Source organism: Aotus nancymaae, unplaced genomic scaffold (genome assembly GCF_030222135.1).
Source record: "Aotus nancymaae isolate 86718 unplaced genomic scaffold, 86718_ANA_hifiasm-v0.15.2.pri h1tg000131l, whole genome shotgun sequence".
Classification (NCBI taxonomy): Eukaryota; Metazoa; Chordata; class Mammalia; order Primates; family Aotidae; genus Aotus; species Aotus nancymaae.
Window position 1 is genome coordinate 11,438,959 of NW_026988546.1, and position 14,750 is coordinate 11,453,708.

Genomic DNA, 14,750 nt, shown 5'->3' on the forward strand with positions numbered 1-14,750 from the left:
GAAATTTCCTTGATTGAATTCCTCAGTGCATAATTAATCTGAAGGCAACCAATCTCAAGGAGCACCCTAAAATATACATTGGGTAAATTCAGAAGCAGATAGGTTAAAATTTGGTAAAACAGTAGCAGAATTTAAGGGGTTGGCAATTCAAGTCCTCCATAGGTGCTGGGAAAAGCAAGAAGGTACAGATTCTAGAACTCTTTAGACTAGGTATGGCGTGAGTGGAAACCATCACTCCATCAAGGTAATTTTTTAAAAAAATTACAGAAAGAACAAAGAACTAAAAGAATTTTAATAAAATGAGCAAGTTTACATTTGTACATTTTGTGTATTTGGGACCCAATTGGGGGCAAAGGATAAAGTCGCATGGACAAAGGTTTTTGTGGGACAGCAAGCAAAAAGCAAGGGCTGCCCTAGTTGTGTCACGGGCATCCATTCAGAGCTGGGACCCTGCAGCCACCTGCCTGCACTCCGGAGGTGAGAGGCACACGTAAGCACGCATCAGTGGGAGCTTAGCAGCTGAACTCAGCCCAGCGCATCGCGGCACGCGTGACACTCCTACATTAATACTTGATAGGCAACAGCAGATAAACAGTTCCAAAAACCAAATGGTATTGCCCATAGAATATGAATGTAAACTGAATTCAGTTCATGCTGTTTTAACTAGAATGGTTACACGGAACCTAATGAGGGGAAAAAGGTCTGATGGGTCTAATTGCGCCATTCAATGGCACGGTTACAAATTAGCAGGCCTGTAAGAAAGAATCACACATTTCTCAAAAATACGAACTGAGAAAAGGACCTTGGAGGAATGACAGAAAGGTTAAAGTACAGTTTTAACATATTAGACAATTGTTCATACTGTCATAGAACGCTGCTTGTGGTTAAGGATTTGGTAGAGATGGAAAACTGCTCAACTTTAATTCCTACAATTCTAAAGAACAACAAACATTTCAAAGTATTGATCAATCTTCACTGAAAAAATAAAAAAGACTAGTGTCGACCAGGCAAGGTGGCTCACGCCTGTAATTCCAGCACTTCAGGAGGCCGAGGCAGGCGGATCATGAAGTCAGGAGATGGAGACTATCCTGGGCAACATGGTGAAACCCCGTGTGTATTAAGAATACAAAAATTAGCTGGGTGTGGTGACATGCGCCTGCAGTCCCAGCTACTTGGGAGGCTGAGGCAGGAGAATCGCTTGAACCTGGGAGGTGGAGGTTGCAGTGAGCCGAGACTGCACCACTGCATTCCAGCCTGGCGACAGAGCAAGACTCCATCTCAAAAAAAAAAGAGACTAGTGTCCCCGTGTTAGGAATGAGCAGTTGCTAAGCTTTTTCAAGATTTTACCCATTTTGTAGACAGAGAAATAGAGCTTTTAATAGTGCAATGTTGCATATATGGGTAACTTGTTCTTTGAGAAATATAAACTCAAACTCGCAAATTGTCATGATAACATATGCAGTAATACGACCATTCTACAACAGAATCACCCACAGGTAAAACACATGACCAGGCTTTGAGCTCACACCAATTCACACAGCACACAGTTGTGCTACAAGGAGAATTTCTTCATCATTTATTCTTTAGTTAATTGAAACATAGTTAGGAAAAAATGGTGCCAATTCCCCCCAAACAACACATGGATGTTTTTGCTTCTTGGCCCACTTAGAATCCCAAAAGGACAAAAAAAAAATACATGGACCAATATTAGTACAGGAAACATGTTTTAAAGAACAGAGAATGAGCTCTTCATCCCACCTCAGTAAAGCTTGGGCTGATGAAGACAGGGTGTATTCACGGTGCTCTCTTGTCATATGTACAAGCTGACGCTTGTTTCCCAAGCATTATCGTAGTGGGTAGACTGCCTTTATTGTTAGTCCCTAATAGAATAAAATCAGTCATCACAATGAAGAAATTCTGAAAAGGGCAGTGAAGTGACAACAACTTCAACTCGTCATCGAAGTTATACAGAAACACAAATGGAATCCCCGGCCTGTGATGAATGAGAGGCCTTTGCTGTGTGTTCAGGACACCTCAGAGCAGGCACATAAAGTGCTGGGAGGTAACACAGCCTGTCTGGACATCCTCGGGAGGGTGTGCCATGCAGGAGGCGATGCCCCTGTCCAGCACACACACAGGCACTTCCACCTGCTGCCGGTCCTGCTAAAGGTGAGAGGCTAAAACTGGCCTCTCCAGAAAAGAATGCTCAGTGTGTGCTGACCACGCTTCCCTTTTAATTTCCCGAGTATTCAACAGGAGGTACATTTTAACAAGAAAAAATATCCCTAACAAACAGGACAGATAACTCCCTCAACAAGAGAGCAACTACGAACATAATACAAATTTAAATAAAAATGTTTAGTTCAACATGTTCATCATGGAGTTTCAAATCAGCAGTTGCTGTGGCAGGAAAGGGGCACACAGCTGGGCCCTTGCCTGCCATGGCTGTCCCGTGTCCGCAGCTTCTTCAAGGCGGGGAGAGCAGCTTCTCTCTTGGAGCTTTCTCAGTTTCTCAACAGATCTTCACTTGCTAGGCAGCCAGACGCATGAGTTCACCCAAGAGTGAGTGCTTGGGTACACAAGGCAGAATCTTTTGGGAGCTGAGAGCTGGAGAGGAAGTAAGAAGGAACAAAGGTACTTCTCCAGGGTCAGCTGTTTCTTAGGGCAAAGGCAGAGCCCACGAGGTAACCCTGGGAAACGGGCTCACGAGTGAGTGGCGTGGATGGAGAACGTGTCTCTGCAGTGAGGGCAAGGCCACCCCCCATGAGGCTCTGCGCACTAGCCACTCACCCAAGCAAGAGAGGGCTTCCTCTCCAGCCATGCCAAAGCCACGTTTCCAGTGCAAACATGAGTCTAAAGGTCGGAGTGTGGGGGTGGTGGGGGAATCCCCCACGTGGGTCTGACTGCACGAGGAAGATTCCCTTTTTTTTCAACGTACAGCTTTGTCTTGGATTCCTAAGTGCCTGGAGAGGTGAACTCTTGCATGTCTCTATTTTTGGGATTTTTAAAGGTTTTCCATGAACATTCATAGAGCCTGGTCAGCAGTGAGGAGTCCTTGTTGTGTGTGGACGGAAGGCTCCCTGGTACCCAGATGTCTCCCTTCGTCCTGGCTGACACAGAGCATGATGGTCGTCTGCTCTTCACGTCCAGCAGGCTCAGAAAGAACTCGGGAGTTCCCCTCGTGCCCTCGGGCCAAGCTTTTCAAGTCCGAGTGCCAGGGCTGGATGAGCTGGGGTTCGTGTGTCTGCTGGCCGCACAGTGGGTGTGCACAAGACCACCATTTGGGTATCTAACAAACACAGGCTCACAAAAGGGATTTTGGCATATCTGACAAAGCTTTTTGTCTGAGAGCCGAATGGAGCTTCCTTTCAACTTCATCTGCAAAAAGAAACCAAGACTGAGAATGCTGTCATGTGTTAAGTATACTTAAAGTGGCTATGTTCTAGTTTTGCAGAGTTGACATGCGTTACTCCATGGGTTATTATTATGAGACTTTCTTAAGTATCAACTTTGTGAAACAAAATACTAAAGGTGTAAACAAAACCATCCTTAGTAACTGGAGAAGTTAAAAAAGCTACACAAATGCTTTTCTTATTTCACAAAAGTAATTGCTGCTTGTCTGGCTGAGGCATTTCTACCCAAGATCCTCTCTCCAACATTCTCTAGGCTCTGATCATTTCAAGCACAGCTTATTAGAAAGGCATGAATATTCATGCTGAATGGGACCATACAATAGTCAAATTCCAGGGTTCTCTCATTTGCAAATAAGAAAAGTAAAGTACAAACAAATAAGGGATGTAGTCAAAGTTATACAGCTAATGAGTGGCATATTCCTGGCTGGTCCTGGGAGACACCCTTTTGTTTCCTTAGATGTAACTGGTGAAACTGAGTCTTAATGCCATGGGTCCCTGTCTGATAAACTAGGACTTGAGTTCTGAAAGTTATGAAGTTTTTCTACACAATTCACCTGTGTCAACCCAGGCAGGTTGGTCTATTGACAGGATCAAGCAGCAACTTAGTGATTCGTCCTGCACTCCTTAGTTGCATCAGTCGTTCCATAAACATGGACTAGAAGCCTTCAACATGCCAGGCTTAGCCCTACAGACACTGAGATAAAAAAATGAAGTTCCCTGTCCTCGAAGAACCCAAACTCTAATAGTACAGGGTGACAACTATGAATGCAAACACTAAGTAAAAGGCGGATGAAAGAGAAGGTGATTACTTAAGAGGTCTGAGATGGCTTCACAAGGAAAAAAATACTTCAGCTAAGTTCTGACTGGGCATTTGCTGGGCCCAAAGAAAAAGCTAAGAATATCCCAGGCAGTGGGTACAGCGTTTACAAAAGCAACCAAGTATGAAATACCAAGTCACGTCTGGAAAGTTCTGCTAAAGCCAGGATATACAGTGGAAAGCAGAGATGGGGAGAGATGGGATGCATTTTCCAGGCCAGGGGGTGTCAGCAAAGGCTTCTAAGTGTGAGGGAAACACGTCGGATTCCCGCTCTGGAAAAAAAAGACTCTGCCAGCCATGTGGAATTCAGGCCCACAAGAAGAAGTCTCCAGAAGGGGAGTACAGCACGGGGACCAAGAATGTGGGGTTCTGAACTGGTCTGGGAGGCAGCTCTGGGTGTGCCCATTTCCTGAGCATGTGACTGCTCTCTGCCTCAGTTTCCTCTCCTGTGAAATGGAGATGCTGACAACAGATACTGCATAAAACTGTCATGATGACAAAAAGCTTCCATGACATAAAATGCTAGGTCAGTCCCTGGCACACGGCACGTGCTAGGTAAGCACCTGATATTCTGCTGCTGCTCTCCTCCCCACAGCTCTCCCGCAGACTCTTAATAACCAGCATCCAAAAGGGGAGAAAAACTACACCGATGTTACACCTACCAGCCCAGCCTCTGCCTCTGCTCACACAGACGTCAGTTTCTATCAGCAGGATTAGATATTGATGTGTTGTAGTCACAGAGACAGAAAAAAAGAAAAACTGACAAAGACTATTTTTCCATCAGTAAAATCTACCTTCCATACGATGCTGACTGGCCAGGAAGTGGCTCATGAAGATCGGTACTCACCTTATCATAGGTGTAAATTAAGTTTTCTGACTTGGCCAGGCCGAGAGCCACCTGCATGGTCCTCCTGGCGTGGACGCTGCCCCTCATGGCCCCTGTCAGGAATGGGCAGAGGAGCTGCACTGACCAGGTGTCGGGCAGCATCTGCAGCACCTGGGCTGCGTTGAATTCAGTGGCGTGGCGATTCAGCAGGTCCATGGCGGCCACTGCCAGCTCGTTGGCGGTGGGGCCGGCACGCAGGTAGATGGCCAGCAGCGTGTGGAAGAGGCGCTGGCGGTGGGGCGGGTCTCGGCCCTCGGAGCACCACAGGCAGTAGTCCTCGGCCGCTGCAAAGTCCCGCAGCTCGTGCACCAGGATATGCAGCGCCTTCTCGTGCTCACCCAGCTTCCCGTGCAGGATGGCGCTCTCCATGGGCAGGCCAGCGCCCTGCAGCCTCTCTGTGAGACAGAACCCATGGCTCAGAAAGAAAGGGGCCTGCTGGCCACCTGCCCAGCAACTGGCCTCCTGGGCTTCAGGAGGGGCAAAGTCAACCTGGTTTCCTCACAATGCCAAATGCTGTCACTCAGATAACTGAGGGAAGGTTTTCTTGCATTTTCACACTGTGGATCCGGGTGTTAGTAAAACAGAAGGCAGACTCTACCCAAAAGTATAGCTGGGTCACAGAACAATTCCTTTTTCCAGCATTTAGAGGATGAATAAAACAAATGAACCACAACCTCAGAAAGGCCCAGGGGCTCCGCCTTCCAGGTCTCCAGTCACTCCATCATCACTGCTATCCTTTCAGGACAGTATCTTTTTTTTTTTTTTTTGAGACGGAGTTTCGCTCTTGTTACCCAGGCTGGAGTGCAATGGCGTGATCTCAGCTCACCGCAACCTCCGCTTCCTGGGTTCAGGCAATTCTCCTGCCTCAGCCTCCTGAGTAGCTAGGATTACAGGCACGCGCCACCATGCCCAACTAATTTTTTGTATTAGTAGAGACGGGGTTTCACCATGTTGACCAGGATGGTCTCGATCTCTTGACCTCGTGATCCACCTGCCTCGGCCTCCCAAAGTGCTGGGATTACAGGCTTGAGCCACCGCGCCCGGCAGGACAGTATCTTTTGACTAAAATAGGACACTAAGTCCCCTAAAATCCTAACAAATACTACTTCCCCCAAAAGGTGTGCTGAACCCCTTTATTCCAATTTAAAGTAGATTTCATGGAATGGAATATGGGCTCATTCAATTCAAAATCCATCTCTACGTTATTCAACAAAAGGTTGCCAACAATAGGATTTTTTATTTGTTTCACCTGCAATTAAGTTCCCAGGTCCTAAGGAAAATGACATAACCCAAAGGAAGCACCATTCCTGACCAAGGCCCTACCGTTAGTGGGCTGTGTCTCACTGGCAAAGTCACCTTGCTTCCCACCCCATCTGTAACCTCCACCCCAGCCCGTCTAGAACTCCACCACCCTTATCTGCATTCTAATTAAACTGAGTCTCTAAGGACCAGAAGCGAGTCTCACCTGTCTTTACATCCTCAAGAGATTATAAGATCTCTTCCTACTGTGAAGAAATATTATGAGGACAATCCTTAGTTCAGGGTCAAGGCTAATAATCAAATTATAGGCATCTGAATCTTGTCTGCCCCTCAGGCCTGAAGAACATGGCAGACATTGCTAGCCGCATAGCAAAGGGCTGGCCCTACAAGGTATGTCCCTTATAGTGCTAGACACAGAAGTCACAATATGCATCGCCTTCAACCTCACAGTGGAAGGCCAACAAATAATTACTAAGTGGCTGCCATAGTTAAGGCCCCAGGAGAGGCGCAAAGACGGTTAAGAAAAGATCATCGCGGTGATTTACACTTCCACATCTATCATCTCATTTATATTTGACTCCCACAGCCACCCCGAGGGGACAGGCTGGGGTGGAATCGTTATTACAACTTCCCTAGACTGACATCTCCCCATGTCATCTAACTAAGAAGGGATATCAAATTAGCGTTGGGTTTCCAGTGCTCCTCCCAGTGCTACAGGGGATACCTCCATTGCCGGAAAGCTCCCCTGTGCTACCTGCAAGCACAGACTTATACCTAATGACTGCTCATAAACGGCCTCTTGCAGGAGACTGCCTCTGACCCCACTGCCCCCTCTGCCCCAAGACGCAGCTTGTGGGTTCCTTGGCCCATCTAGAACTGTACCAACCCTTATCTGCATTCCAATTAAACTCTGAGTCTCTGAGAACCAGGACCAAGTCTCATCCATCTTCACATCCTCAATGCACAGTGACACACTGTACATGCTCAAAAAAAGCTGGCAGAATGCAAACATTGATCCACACACTTGTGGCTGGCCTGAGAGTTTTATAAGGAGATTTGTAAAGCAAAAAGGATAAGTCAGGAGTGAGTAAAAATATTCAATAGCTGGTACACCCTGGCAATGATCAGTCAGGGTTGGTAGCTGTGAGTCAACAGAATTCACATGGCAGATCGCCACAGAAAGTCCTAATGCAGGTGCAGGTGCAAGCCAGAACTAGTGTTTGCTGTGCTCGTGAAATACCATCCCACACCCCTGTTCTGGCTCTACCACGCATTGGGCTGTGTGACCTGTGGCAAGTGGGGTAACCCCTCTGAGCTTCAGTGCACTCTTCTGTAAAAATGGAGGAATGACCAGACTTACTTCACAGGGTTGTTGTGGAAACTGTATGTCATAAGGCAGCTTTGGTGTTTCGACCTGTGCCTGGCATATCCAGTCAATCCTCATTATTTGTGGATTCTGTATTTACAGAGTCATCTACTCACTGACATTTATTTGTAACCTCCCAATCAACACTTGCAGGAATTTCAAGGTTATCTGCGACAAGCACACAGCCTGACACAGAGCTGGGGCCAAAGGAGCAGAGCCCTCCCTCCTTGCTTCATTTCCTTTTCAGGGGCTATTTAGTGCCATGCTTTTTTGCATTTTGGTGCCTTTTGTTGGTGATTTCAGCGAAGTGCTGAAGTGCTGCCTGGCACTCCTAAGCTCTGTGGAGACAACACGTGTGTTAGACATGCTTTGTTATTGGTCAAAAAATGGTATTAAAGGTCATTAAAGAAAATCACGTCACTAACCCCAGTGAGTATAAATCCAGAAATTCTATGTCTAACGTGGCAAGAAACTAGTTAATTCTACCAGTTGCAAGCACTGTGCTGCACGTGGAACTTTACACGATACAGAAACGGTGGTCTCTGTACCCCTGAGGAATGGAAATGCAAATCCCCTCCGAGACACCTGCAATACCTTCTTGCTTAGCGTTCGAGGGCCCTGAGCCTTGAGCAGCCCAGGAGTGGGCCTGCTGGGGGCAGTGCCTACTGCAAAGCCTTGGTCAGAGACTGGAGTCATCAGATGGAACTATGACTCAGTGCTCTGAGTCATAGTTGAATTGAATAAAGATGTCATAGCATCATTGAATAAAGATGCTCAGACAAAGGTATGGTCAAGACACACACACCAAAAGCTACCAGGGAAGCACCAACATTATCAATCAAAAGGCAGCGTCCATCTAGAGGCACAAGAAGCCTCGCTTCTCCCTCCAGGGAGGCTGACTCTATCAAAAGGGGCTCAAGGGCCAAGTGTGGTGGCTCACATCTGTAATCCCAGCATTTTGGGAGGCAGAAGCAGGAGGATCACTTGAGGCCACAAGTTTGAAACCAGCCTGGGCGACAAAGTGACATCCTGTCTTCATTTTAAAAAATGTTTTTAAAAAAAGAGTCTCAAAGAATCACCCTATGGAACCAACCAGGAGTTGTGCCAAAGCCCCTCTCTCTGGTTCCTGCCATCCACTTGCTAGGAGTTTTTCTAAAGGGAAACAATACTGAGATCATCCTCACCGATGAGAAAGTGGACTCGGTATAAATCAGACTTCTGGAGCAGACGCCGCAGCTTGGCCTGAGTCTCAGTGGCCTCTGCGCCCTTGCTGCTGGCAGAGGCCCTCTGCTGCAGCACCTCTTCCAGGTACAGCACAGCTAAGTGGGTGTGATACTCTTCTTTCTGCAGGAAACAGGGGGATCCAAGCAAACAGACAGTGTTTTCAAGTGGGAAGGCCAAAGCTCTCCCCCGTCAGCCCAGGCTTGAAGACGGGAGCTGAGCTGACAGGAGCTGGGCGGACGGACGTTCACTCGCTGGATCGAAACCTTCTCAGAAACCACAATACAGAGATGAGTTGACCATCTATGGGGAATGTAACAAAAAATCACCTCTTATTTCAAGAAGTAAGGGCCACAGAATTTAGGTAACCTACAAAAAGGTACAGCTCCTTTTATTTCCTTTAAGGATTATAACAAAGAAGGAAAAGAGGAGAAAAATAAAAGCTGAGCGGACGTGAGATGGAAGGAGAAAAAATAAAGCTACCTATCGCTCCAGGTCTCTTTCCACAAGCCTCAAGGCCCCCATCAGACCATCAACAAATAGGATGGAGCACCCGGGGAACAGACATTACACAGAACCACATGCCAAAAAGTGTTCTAGTTCAATTCTGTCTTTCCAGCCCACGCTCTTGAGTCTAAGTTCTGCAGTGCTCACCTGCAGTCTCTTGTCTATCACGAGATGTTCCAGATACTTCACAAGGGCTTTAGGGTATTTTTTAAGGCAATTGATAACGTCGTCTGGATTAAAACTATTCTTCTGCTGTTCATCCAAAGGTCTCTTGGTGAAAACTTGCACTCCGACCTGAAAGAGGGGCAGAAATACAGCAACTGTACTTTTCAAATCCACTTTTTCTTCATCTGTTTTGGTCACTGCACATTAAAGCTTTGAATAAAATCATCACTTAAAATATAATGATATATTCAATATGTACAGCTTTTTGTATGTCAATCATATCTCAATACAGTGGTTTAAAAAATATAATTATAGAGAAAAACAGCCCAGCATGAAGCATTGTCAAAGGCCAGAGGGCAACAAATCAAGATAGAAAAGGCAGCCTAAACCCTGAAGCCCTCCTCACATACCCTGTGCAAATTGGAAACTGAAGAACAAAGCATTTATTGCTGACAGATTTTGACAATCCATGGAGTAACAATTTTATAATATTAAGATCATCCAAGAACAAGGATGGCCAGTAGCCGAACAGTATGTGAAAAGATATCGAAAGCGCTGAAATTTCTGTACAGTAAACTCACTTCTCTGAACATGGATTATCTACTCTGGGTTAATTTTGATAGATGGTTCATCTGAGCTCTGAGCCTCCAGTCCCTGAGCAAGTTTCCAGGCTGTCTTCCTGTGTCTATCAAGTGGAGGCACTGGTCCAATCCTCTGGTTCAAGGAAAGGACAGTGAGGCAGGTAGGAAAGCAGCTCTGCACCGCACTTCCTCCAAGCCCTTACGTGTTCAGCTTCTATCCACGCACACACGCACCCCCTATAAGCCCAATACATTCATATATCATGTATTATGGTACAGATTTTGGATTCTGTAAGCCCGGATTTGTGTCCCAGCTTTACCAACTATAGCCTCAGTTTCCTCACCTGTAGCTAATGCCCACTGAGGAGTTGCTGTGACGCTTAAGCAATGACCTTTGTCAGGTGACTATCTACCATGTGGCACACTGAATTCCATGTATGTTCTGCTGCTATCATCTATGAGCATTGGGAGAAGCCTAAACTTTGCAACAGCACTAAGATCCATGTTGTAGGTGTGTGTGAGTGGGATAAGATGTGTTCTGCAGGCATATGCACAGAGGCAAAGTAAAGATGGAGTCACAAGTACACAAAGTGCCAGTGCCTGGTTCTGATTTTCCAAGGAAGGCAGCACCACAGAGGATATGAGAGTGTACTGCAAATCAGGTTTTAGAAAGGCAGATGCAGCACTCAGAAACTCTTCATTCAGGACCAAGGTCCTGCATCAGAAAGCTCGTTTTGTCTCTCTGAGGGGAGCCATGGAAGCGTATGTTTTTCACAGTGAGAACTGAAATGCTTGCTGTGTTCCTCCCAGTAACCTGTAAGGCGTTACTAAGGATACTGTCCTAAGCCTGCTACCTCCGCTCTAGCCAACAGGTGCTTTTTCACTGCCAGTATTTCTCAGTCTCCAAGACAGGCCGAGTCTTGCTCATGGCTCCCCTCCCTCCTCCAGACCCACAGCCTCCATGTCAGCAGTGGTGGGAGCAGGGATGAGGGCAACAGGCTGCCCGGCGTGGCCCAGGTCTGGGTGCTTCCTCCTCCCAAGGATCAAGTCCTGCAGGGTAACCACCTAATCCTGCTCCAGAAAACAGCAGCGTCAGACTTCTGAAGGGTCGAGGAGCAGAATGCACAGACACAAGTTCGTAAGAAGACACTAAAAATGCAAGCTGGCTATGTGTCTTGCTTTTCTATAAAAGTGGCTTGCCCCAGCAAGGGGATTCTCAATGCAACGTCTCAGCAGCAAGATGCAGAACTACCCCAGAGCTGGAATCCAGAGAACTCAAGGGAAGTATTAAAAGGGGCACAAAGAAAAACAGAGGAGGAGGTTGAGATGTAGCCTTCTTTTCCCCTCCTAAAATCAAAGTCTTTTGGGTCTATTTTTACCACTTCCCCCTAGCAAAGAGCATGCATTTTTATGAAGCACAAACCTCTTCACTTTTCTGCAGGACCCAATCAGCATAGGCCCACACTAGCTCCTCGTCTAAGCAGTAGGTAAGAAAATCCACGATGTATTCATACAGGTCTGAGCGTGTGGAGTCCTGGACATCACCATTCACAATGTTCACCCACAACTAGAAAGGAATCAAAAAGAAAAAAAATCATAAAGGTAAGTATCTTAGAATTAGCCGAGACAGGGCATATGTTTACTAATTTGGCTTTTTAATACCTTTTAAAGTAGTTGGAAAAACTGTAAATGTTTAAATCAATTTTAGTTTTTTTTGGAGAAATAAAGAAATGTAAAAATATGCGGTCTAAGAAATAAAAAAAAATAAAGCCCCAGGTTCTTTTTTCTTTCTTTCTTTTTAACGATAACACGATAAACAGAAATTATGCAGGGAGGTGAATATATTAAGAATGTTTCTTCATGAAATAAACAAAACTGTTGCTGACGACGTCTTGACACAGAAGAGATTCACCTACAAGCACCAGTCAGGTTCTCCATCACAGAAATTCCTGATTTTGAAGTCCCCTTTGGAATGTGATAGGCAGATTTGTGCTTTGAAAAAAGCTTTGGTGATTCTGTGCCCCAGGTTCTCACTGCCTTTTGTGCAGGGGGCTCAGGATAGACTCCAGTGATAAAAGCCTTTTCCTTTTTCAGCCAGAGACTTCTCTACCATGTTAGCTGAAACTGACTTTCAGGACCCTGGAATGAGGCAGCATCATGTGTAGGGTGGAAAGAATGGTGGTTGCGTGGGTTCCTTCTGCACTACCTGCACAGCGTGCCTCACCTTCCTGCACACCACACCACCCCTCCAAGCCACAGCACCAGGAAGGAGTCCAGAGACAGGGGTGGCATATGAATTCTGGAATTCTGATGTCAGCATATCAACACTTTTTATGATACTAGTTTCTTCAGCACAGAACCCCCCAAACCAAATAATCACACATACCTTGAAATGTGCCATTTTAGATAAAATTCTACCACATATAGAGATTTATTCCATATCACTTCAGATTTGCAAGTCTATCTCTCTACAGCTCTTCTAAGGTTATTACTCTACTTATATAAAGCTGTAATTCTGAGAACACCAGGTTTTTGAAAATGAAAATTTTATCACTGACACCCAAATCTATTCTTGGCCATTAGGTACATGTTAATGGGAATTCCCCCATCCTATTTTGTTTTTTTTTGTTCTGCTCTGCAATCAGGTTACTACAATAGTCTCTCAAAGCAATCAAACACTAAATAACGTGTTCGGTCTTGCCAGAGTCATAAGGTTCACTTTAGCTTGGTGATGCGGTGATGCTCTTGGCCCCTCACAAAATAAAGCAAAAAGGCACATCAGGAAATGACATGGTATAATACAAGTGCATAATTAATAACGAAGGGGAAAAAGTCTCCTGAGAATGTGAGATGAGGTTTTTCTCAAGATCAGTAGCAAGACGTAAGATACAAGATCTGAGAGTGCTAACAAATGGATGAGATTTCAATTGGGGTGCAGGACCCCTGCAGGCCAATGGAGCGCTGGTTCAGATCCCAGCTCTACCAGACACGTGGCTTTGTGCAAGCGACTGGCCTGCATCAGCTTTGGTTTTGTCACAGGTGACACAAGGATACTAACTTACCCAGCTCACTGGCGACAGTGATCGTCACTAACAGTGGAAATGATAAATCCAACTGTCATTCACTACCTACATTTTCTGTTTAGACAGAAAAGGCAGCTTAAACCCTGAAGGGCAGTGATATATTATGACTTGTGGCTCTGTGGGAGATCATATTTTCATTTCTTAAGTTTTCAAAAACTCAGACTTGATAACGCTCTTTAAAGAGATGGAAAGATAATGAGAAGAAAACTCCTGGCCAACATTTCTCAAGGAATTCACTTTCTAAAACAGAATCATTTTTGCTCTGTATAAAAGGGTATACATTGGGCAAAAGCGGTCTCTATCAACTTGTGAATTTTTTTTGAGTAACACTAAGTATTACTTACATGGTACTGATTTTAAAATCACTTGGAAATGCTTCTAGACTCACCTGAACCGCAGCAGCATCTTGGTTATGATAATGATAGAGCAGTCCAAGTGCAAAATACCTGAAACAAAACAACATGGTAAGTACAACCTCTCCCCATCAGCTCCTGGAGGCGACCTTCACACAGTGACACACTCAGTCCAAGCTCCCCCATATTCTCGTCAACTCAAGTTCAGGCTGTGCACAGTGACTCATGCCCGTAATCCCAACACTTTGGAAGGCCAAGGTATCAGATATACGGATGGCTTGAGCCCAGGAGTTCAAGACCAGCCTGAGTAACAACATAGTGAGATCTCGTCTCTATTTAAAAATTAAAAAAAAAAGTAGCCAGGTGTGGGGTACACATCTGTGGTCCCAGCTACTTGGGGATGCTAAGTTGAAAGGATCACTTGAGCCCAGAAAGCTGGGGCTGCAGTGAGCCCTGATTGTGCCACTGCACTCCAGCATGGGTGACAGAGTGAGACCCTGTCTCAAAAAATATACGTGTGTGTGTGTATGTGTATGTGTATGTGTATATATATATATATACAGTTCAACAACAACAAATAACCAAAGGATTCTCATTTGTTTATTTACTTATGGTACTAAAAATGTATGCTCTATCAACTTCCAAAAAGAATCTGATTCCAATCTAAGATGAGCTGAAAAAGTAAACTATGGAAAAATCACATCTGCAATTGCTTTACGATTTGCTTCAAATATTAATATAATTTCATATGTCTTTGGTCTACCACTATTAACCTACATGAGGTACTAGAAGAATATGCAGAAAGTACGCTTCCTAACCAGTGACTGACAAGGAGGGCAGGGGGTCCCAACGTGAGGAACAGCAGGAAGTGCCAGTGTCCAGTCCTCGAAGACCAGAGTCACGGAGCGTCCAGGGGAGTGCCCAGAGTTCAAGAATCTGGGTTTCAAGTCCAGCTTCGTTACTTATAACCTGCGTGCCCTTGAGTATAAGTAGGTTAACTTCCCCAGCCTCCATCTCCTCACCTATAAATGGAAAAGATCAGCAATAGCATTGGCATTGCCTGGGCAGCAAGCCCTCAGCACCATCCCAAAGTCTGCA

The 14,750-nt window shown here is 45.5% G+C and overlaps 1 protein-coding gene across 2 annotated transcripts in view; it reads right to left on the bottom strand.

The window, feature by feature from the left end:
* Window positions 1-235: 235 nt before the first annotated feature.
* Window positions 236-14,750, bottom strand: part of TGFBRAP1 (transforming growth factor beta receptor associated protein 1) — a 62,330-nt gene continuing 47,815 nt past the window's right edge. For both annotated transcript variants that reach the window (XM_012471483.3, XM_012471484.3), the window contains exons 7-12: window positions 13,688-13,745; window positions 11,640-11,783; window positions 9,618-9,764; window positions 8,927-9,086; window positions 5,078-5,511; window positions 236-3,378 (exon numbers count right to left, since the gene is read on the bottom strand). In XM_012471483.3, coding sequence (XP_012326906.2) covers window positions 3,202-3,378; window positions 5,078-5,511; window positions 8,927-9,086; window positions 9,618-9,764; window positions 11,640-11,783; window positions 13,688-13,745 — 1,120 coding nt within the window. In that variant the 3' untranslated portion in view covers window positions 236-3,201. The remainder of the gene's footprint in view (window positions 3,379-5,077; window positions 5,512-8,926; window positions 9,087-9,617; window positions 9,765-11,639; window positions 11,784-13,687; window positions 13,746-14,750) is intronic.